Here is a 7,346-nt window from a genome sequence, read left to right on the forward strand (position 1 = left end):
GCAATATAGTTTAGAGTTTACTTTTCTGCCTCTCCAAAAATGTCCATTTTTTTCTTTCTTAGAAAATTGACAACTTTATTATTGTTACTATATTCGAAATTATCTTAAATTTACTACCAAAAAAAAAAAAATGAACTCAAACCAAACTGAACTACAAAAGTTTATCATTTTATAAAATCAATATAGAACCAAAAAGTAAAATGCTTTGTCGAATTGCTCACACTTAATTAAAATAATCAGATATTAATAAGAGAATGATTAATTCGAGAAACAATGAGCATCTTTTGTTAGCAGCGATAACGATAAACCCAAAGATATAAATCACATAACAAAAAATAAAATAAAATACTAAAAGATCTTTTCACTAAATTCTAAACGTTTGTGCATTTATCACTTCTGGCACTGTCGAAGCCTCATGGCATCTATTACAATCACGAGGAGGCTTCAAATTCTTGGGTTCTCGGGTCCGGTTTAATCCCGGTTTATTGACCCGTTAACCCGACCCTGTCTTCCGTCTTCTCCTCAACGGTTATGCTTCTTCTTCGGTGAATGATACTCGTCATATCAATCATCACTCTCACTCGTCCGAACCAAACCCGACCCGTTTCCAAGTTCGTTTTCGGATCCGGAAGTATCTCCGGTTTCTGGTCATGGATTACTCTACGGCTACGACGACAGCGGCGGCGAACGGTTACAGTTCGCCGCGTGACTCTTCATTCCCTTCGAGCTTCACTAAGTTCAACTCCGCTTTAACGGCGGGTCTTCTCAATCCGATGTCTCCTCCGCCGCCTCCGGCGATGCTCGACAAGACACGGTCAAGTCCGACGCTGTTCGAAATGATGGCTAGCGAAGCTGATACCATTGGGAAAGTTCCGGTTCAGATCCAGAACGGCGTGCTTCAATCTCCGTCGTCGTCTTCATCTTCTTCGGCGGCGGCTACGGCTGCGAGGACGACGAATGTGAGTCATCTCGTTGTTTCAGCTCAGGATAAGCAAGCGCTTGCGATGCAACGGATTTCGGATCTTCTTGTGGTTCGGAGCCCCGGGAACCAGTTTAACGATCCGAACTCGAGTGATGTGAAGCTGACTCTGAGCTCTAAGGACGGGATTAGCATCACTATGTGTGTGCATAGGCAGATTCTTGTGGCTCACAGTAGGTTCTTCGCTATGAAATTGTCGGATCGATGGTCTAAGCAGCAGTTGCCGCCGTCGTCTTCTCCTTACATTGTTGAGATCTCAGATTGTGATGACGTTGAGGTTTATATCGAGACGTTGATGCTGATGTACTGCAGAGATCTAAGGAAGAAGATGATGAGACATGATGTTTCTAGGGTTCTTGGTATTTTGAAGGTATAATACTCAAAAACTCTCTATTTTGGAATTGTTTGTGTTGCAAATTCAGGAATCCAATTCTGTGATCACTCTATGTGCTTTATAATTGAGTGTTGTTTTCTCAGGTTTCAGCAGCAATAGGGTTTGACGCAGGAGTACTTTCATGTCTGGAGTACTTGGAGGCAGCACCATGGTCAGAGGATGAAGAATACAGGATTGCATCATTGTTGTCTGAGCTGCACCTTGAAAACGTTGGGGCAACTGAAGTTTTGAGAAGGGTTTCTGTAGAAGCTAGCAATGGGAACAGCGGGAGTAATGGTGGCAGCAATGATGAGGTGCTTTTAAATCTTTTGCATATTGTTCTTGAGGGAAAAGATGAGAAAGCTAGGCGTGACATGAAAACTCTTGTTTCCAAAATGCTTAGAGAGAACTCTTCTGGAAATGATCTTAGAAAAGAGTCGTTGTATTTAGCTTGTGATGGGTGTTTGCATAAGCTTAAGCGGCAGTTTCTACAAGCAGCAGAGTCTGATTTGGAGAATGTAGATCAGATAGCAAGACAAGCTGATAATCTTCATTGGATTCTTGATATTTTGATAGATAGGCAAATCGCAGAGGATTTTATTGTGATGTGGGCTTCTCTTTCTGAGCTATCCGATGTGCATTCTAAGGTTCCTGTTGTTCACAGATTTGAGATTAGCAGAGTAACAGCAAGGATCTTTGTTGGAATTGGAAAGGGACAAATTCTGACACCGAAGGAAGTGAGGTGTTTGCTACTGAGGAATTGGTTGACACCTTTCTATGATGATTTTGGGTGGATGAGAAGAGCTTCGAAAGGGCTTGATCGGTATATGATCGAGGACGGTTTAAGCAATACCATTCTGACTCTTCCTCTTGCTTGGCAACAAGAGTTTTTCCTAGCTTGGTTTGATCGGTTTCTTAACTCAAATGAAGACTGTCCAAATATCCAGAGAGGGTTCGAAGTTTGGTGGAGACGGGCGTTCTGGAGAAGAAAAGAACAGAGTCAAGACCCTGCTCGGCTAAGAGTCACAGCTTCAGCCACTGATAACTCTTGAGAGATCTCTGAAGTGTGTTTGACCTTGTGTTTATTCCCGAGCCACCTTTTGCGCTGTTTCTTGAGGATCACACAATGAGGAAGAATAATCCAAAAGAGAAGGCAATGATGAATGCGAGGTGTGTAAGATTTACCGGATTTTAATACCTCGAACGCGGTTAGAATTAGTTTAATACAAGTTTTGCATGAACTTGATCGTTTGGAAGTAGTTTTCTTTTTGATGAGTCGGAGCTTCTTTTTGTACATCTCTCTGAATTTTTTCTTAGTCTCCAACGTGTCTTGAGAAGAAAGGAACTTTCAAGTTATAACTGCTCTATGCTCTCTCTACTTTTGTTACGGTCTTGATTCTGATTCTAATCTTGGTCGGTTTAGCACACAATAGATGAGGGTCTAGTGTGGTTTCTTTATTCGTCAGAGTGCAAACCAAGATGCCATCCAATATACGTAGCATACACTATCGGAGGATAAAGGTTATTTCAAAAGAGTGGATTTTGGAGAATCTCTATACGCACAACGTAGCCCAACTGTGTGGTCTGGTCGTCTGTTCTATCTAAATCATCGTGTAAACCAGAATATAACAATTACATTTTCTTGTTTTGCATGTAAAGGATTTGAACTATGAATGTGATGCTACATTTTTACTAAACGATGGCTCGTTGTTTATCTTCAACATTAATAATTGTAACCCGCAACGACATTGTTCTTCTAGACATTGAATTGATGCACATCTCGATTCTGTATCATGCACTCTAGTTCTTGCTTGCATGCCAAGGTTCCAGGTCTTCTCTCGACGCTAGTGTCTTCGTCCAACAACCCTTTGCTCAGTTTTATACATCAAGATCAGTGGTGATCTGAAACAAAATTTAAGGGTTAAGGAGAGATTTGAATGTGCCAAGCTCTTAGTTGATCTATTTAGGAAGATATATTGTGATTTTATGCAAAGAATTACCAACTATATGAGTTTGATTAAACTAAACTCCCTTCACTTTCTATAATAGAGTAACTATGGATTATCTTACAATGAAGTAAATGTTATTACCTCTATGATCTATGGCTATAATCAACTTAGATGGTTGTTATCGTCTTAAGCTTGCTGATATTTGGAACTCAACACGATCTCAACCAACTGAATGTTTCCGCTAAGTACAGATGCCTTGTGAGATGGCAAGAACGAGAAGCCATCCAGAAGTTTTAGACACTTAAGTCCCCATTTTACCATCAGGAACTCGATTAGATGATGCCCACTGAACAGAACAGAAGAAAGCATCATCATCCTAAATCTGTTGCAGTCAGATGTATACAATAGCTAGACGACCAGGAAGAATGAAATTAACCAGAATCGTATACCTTCTGTTATGATATGTAGTAATAAAAACTGCATCCGGAGAACTTTGGAGCAAAAATGAGACAGTGGCAAAGAGATCATCAAATGCTTAACAACAACAGAGAGGTCCAAAGTTCAGATTTCCAATTCATTAACAATGGAAAAAGAAAAGGCCAATACCAAAAAAAGAACATATGAAACTAACCACTTGAATCATATAACACATCAGCCCCAAGTATAATGTTAGGTCGCAGGTCGAATATCGGTGCATCCCACACTCCCCAGGTGAGACCCATCACCTGAAATGGACAAACCACAAATAAGCAGTAGCAAACTTCCTGAAATAATCACGGAGAGGTAAATGTATATCTACAGAGGGATTTACACATAAGGTGAAGACGATATTACATTACATTACAGTTCAGCTTGTTAAGCTCACAGACTCTTCTCATATTTTCCAAAACCTGCATATATATGATACAAACTAACAAATAAACTCATACTATTCTTCTCTAAACCCAAATAACAAAAATGCTTTTCAACAAAAAAAAAGATGGAATTCACACCTCAGGTTTAGTTGCATCATCAGTAAGAGTGACATTAGCCCCAACCTTTGCAGCTACTAAACCAGGCAAGGAAGTGCCAGCTCCAAGCTACAAAGAGATTCAATCAACACTCAAGTCTAATAAATACATTTGAAGATCTATCTGATTCATTAACTCAAACACAAAACACAGAGTACAATTACAGATATCCCCCAATTCTGTAATCAATTCAAAATCAAGGGTTTTTGATAGCGAAAGGGTGGTTGATTATAAGAAATAAACCTCGAGAATCGAAGAACCACGAAATCGAGAACTGTGTTGCCAAACATACTCAGCGAGGATGACGCTACAAGGCCACACAAACAAGCCATACTCTTCCTTCATATTCTACACACAAACAAACGATGAAAAGCAAAACGCCAAAGAAGAAGATCGATAAGAAATCGCTAGTGAGAGAGCTTATTAAGAATACCTCGATTACAGAAACAGAAATTGAAGTTTCCGAATCTTCATCATCGCCATAGAAATCATGCTGAGAAATCGTCGTTGTCGTAGCAGTCATAATTTGAAAAAAGCTTGTCCCGTCGTCAATAATCTAATTTAGGGGTTTTTAAGAGACTGAAGGAAAGAGAAGAAATTTGAAAATTGGAAATTTGTCCCACATCGGTTAGTTGGGAAGTGAGGGATATGATTAGTTGGCTATAAAAGGGGTTAGAGGTGGATTAGTTAATAAATATGATCCTTCAGGCAAGTTAAAGGGGAAATGAGGAGTGGTTAAAAAATCTCGCTCTAATGCGAGAAGAGTGTATCGCTCAGCCTGTTACGACAATTTGAGCACTCTCCTTCTTTTGTCATCTGATCCCTCTCCTGAAATTAGATCATATTTTTTATTTAAATCAAAAGTTTTTGTTTTCTCTAATTTTTTTTTGTTTATTTTGTTAAATTGTTACGTTTAAAACTGTTTTTTTTTTTTTTTTTTTTTTTTTTTTTTTTTTTTTTTTTTTTTTTTTTTTTTTTTTTTTTTCATTCAAATTTATTAGTTAGGATTTTTCTTTGAAAATTAATTTAGTAAATGGTATGAGGTTCATAACCAGCCGGTTATAGCATAAGACAGAACCGGATTAGTGGGACTGTGTGAGGGTACTAGATTAGATTTATGGGTCTGTGTTGTGCTTGTGCCTTAAGTCTTTGAAGTTTCTCCTCTCATTATCCCCATTCCCCTCCTCCCCAACAAGAATGGCCACGTCAATCAGCTAACCTGATTCTATCGTCTTCTTCCCCAAAACCGAGAGACCGAAGCAGAGGAAAAGCCAACTCCAACAATCTGTGCGTTTTTGGCTGCCTGCTAGGTTCTCGACTTCGTTGGAGGAGACACATATTTCGCCATTTGAAAGATCATCGATATTAGTTTCGTCTACAAATGATTCTTCTCTGGGTTCAACAAACTCAATGTCCTCCTCAAACATTTGTGATCCAGATCCATAGCTCCATGCGATGCTCTCTTCTTCAGATACTTGGCCTGCTCTGGAATCATAGCTCCCTTCTTCTATGCTCTCGTCTTCAAACACGTGGGCTGATCCAGATTCATAGCTCCCTTCTATGCTCTCGTCGTCGTCGTCGTCGGTGAGGAGCTTGACACCACATTCTATAATCTCCAAGGCGTGGAGTTTGCTGCTGAATTCGAACACAATCTCTCTGCTCACGTCAGAGAAGTTGTTAAATGGGAAGTGAGAGTCAAATATATATACATGTTCCTCTCGACATCTGGAGACACCATGAAAGTCTACAAAGACAACGCCCTCAACGTAGTCGAAGTCCCATCTGCCTATCGGAGGACGACACAATTCGGAAAAGTCATATTCTTCTGTGATTTGATGGTTATGAGAAATCACGATGCAAACCAACAAGCGGCGGCTGTTAACGTCTGGAGGAATGGTCAAGCAGTTTCCTTTGCCTCGGTGATCGAACTCTGGAGGCACTTGTTTCCCAGGTAAAAGAGCCGACCCGTTACGAAACGAAGGTTGGATAATTCCTCTTCGTGCTTGTTCGCTCAATTTGAAGCAGTTGGTGAACTTCATTTGCGCACTTGAAGTGTCTAAAGGGGAAAATACGGTCTCTAGTGATTCACACTCTTGTGCCGTTAGGAATCTGAGCGAACAAGGGAGCTGTGGCAATGATGCGAGTTTTAAGCATCTTGATAGATCAAGGCTTTCTAGCCGAAGAAGATCTTTGATGCAATCTGGAATCCTTTCAATATCTGTATAGCTTAGGTCTAGTGTTCTTACACTCGTGGGGAGATGTGTTAGTCCCTTGAACTTTCGGTTGCTTGCAATAGAAAGAAATTCAAGACGAGAGCAAAGCTCAATTGATGCAGGCAAATCTTCTACCAATGTGTCTGAGATATAGAGGTTTGTAATGTTCGTTGACATTACTGGAATATTTCTCAATCTTGAGCATCCTGCCATGAAGACTTGTTCAAGGGATGCCAAGTTCATGTGAGCTGGAAAGAATTCTAGGCTTGTGCAGCTATTCATCAACAACTTCTGTAGTTTATGAAGATGCAAACAAGAGGATGGAATCTCTACCAAACTCTCGCAGCACAAAAGACTCAATACCTCCAGATTTATAGCCTCCGAAAGATCTGGGAGTTCCTTCAAATTTCGGGACGCTGTCAAATTAATCTTCTTGAGATTTGTAAGCACCTAAACGTAACAAACCAAAAAAGAGAGAAGAACATCATATTACATGAAGAGAAAATAAGTATTCATATATATAATTTGAAGTGTAACGCCAACCTGTCTTCCTTCCCAAAGCTTCTCTAGCTTGCTATCTTCAAAACTGAGTTCGACAAGATATTCAGGATGAAATGTAGGATGAAGACTCTTGCTTGGGTACTCCTCCCAATCTAGTAACCTTAGACAGTGCGGTAACTCCATCTCCTCAGGTATATGCACTCTATCATTGCCATCATTTCTACTTTTGTAGACTCTGAGGAATCGAAGATTAGGCATTCTTTTAAAAGCCTTCTTGTTTATAGATACTTCCTTGATACCAGATATATCAAATGATATGCC

General features: G+C 39.9%; 3 protein-coding genes across 4 annotated transcripts in view; 1 reads left to right on the forward strand and 2 right to left on the reverse strand.

Moving 5' to 3' along the window:
- On the forward strand, positions 386–2,754 carry LOC104704009 (BTB/POZ domain-containing protein At1g63850-like). Its single transcript, XM_010420124.2, has 2 exons — positions 386–1,349; positions 1,457–2,754. Exons 1-2 carry the CDS (start codon positions 651–653, stop codon positions 2,402–2,404), a joined length of 1,647 nt encoding a protein of 548 aa, XP_010418426.1. The 5' UTR covers positions 386–650; the 3' UTR covers positions 2,405–2,754.
- On the reverse strand, positions 2,893–5,217 carry LOC104704008 (methyltransferase-like protein 23). Its single transcript, XM_010420123.1, has 8 exons — positions 4,745–5,217; positions 4,555–4,659; positions 4,294–4,380; positions 4,141–4,191; positions 3,933–4,026; positions 3,751–3,835; positions 3,443–3,647; positions 2,893–3,254 (listed from the first exon to the last, which is right to left on the reverse strand). Exons 1-7 carry the CDS (start codon positions 4,832–4,834, stop codon positions 3,488–3,490), a joined length of 672 nt encoding a protein of 223 aa, XP_010418425.1. The 5' UTR covers positions 4,835–5,217; the 3' UTR covers positions 2,893–3,254; positions 3,443–3,487.
- The window catches only part of LOC104704010 (disease resistance protein RML1B-like), a 5,274-nt gene continuing 3,203 nt past the window's right edge, over positions 5,276–7,346 (reverse strand). The window contains exons 4-5 of one of the 2 annotated variants that reach the window (XM_019228167.1): positions 7,068–7,316; positions 5,276–6,974 (exon numbers count right to left, since the gene is read on the reverse strand). In XM_019228167.1, coding sequence (XP_019083712.1) covers positions 5,526–6,974; positions 7,068–7,316 — 1,698 coding nt within the window. In that variant the 3' untranslated portion in view covers positions 5,276–5,525. The remainder of the gene's footprint in view (positions 6,975–7,067; positions 7,317–7,346) is intronic. The other variant, XM_010420125.1, reaches the window with a different exon arrangement.

The sequence above is a fragment of the Camelina sativa genome, chromosome 7 (genome assembly GCF_000633955.1).
Source record: "Camelina sativa cultivar DH55 chromosome 7, Cs, whole genome shotgun sequence".
Lineage (NCBI taxonomy): Eukaryota > Viridiplantae > Streptophyta > Magnoliopsida > Brassicales > Brassicaceae > Camelina > Camelina sativa.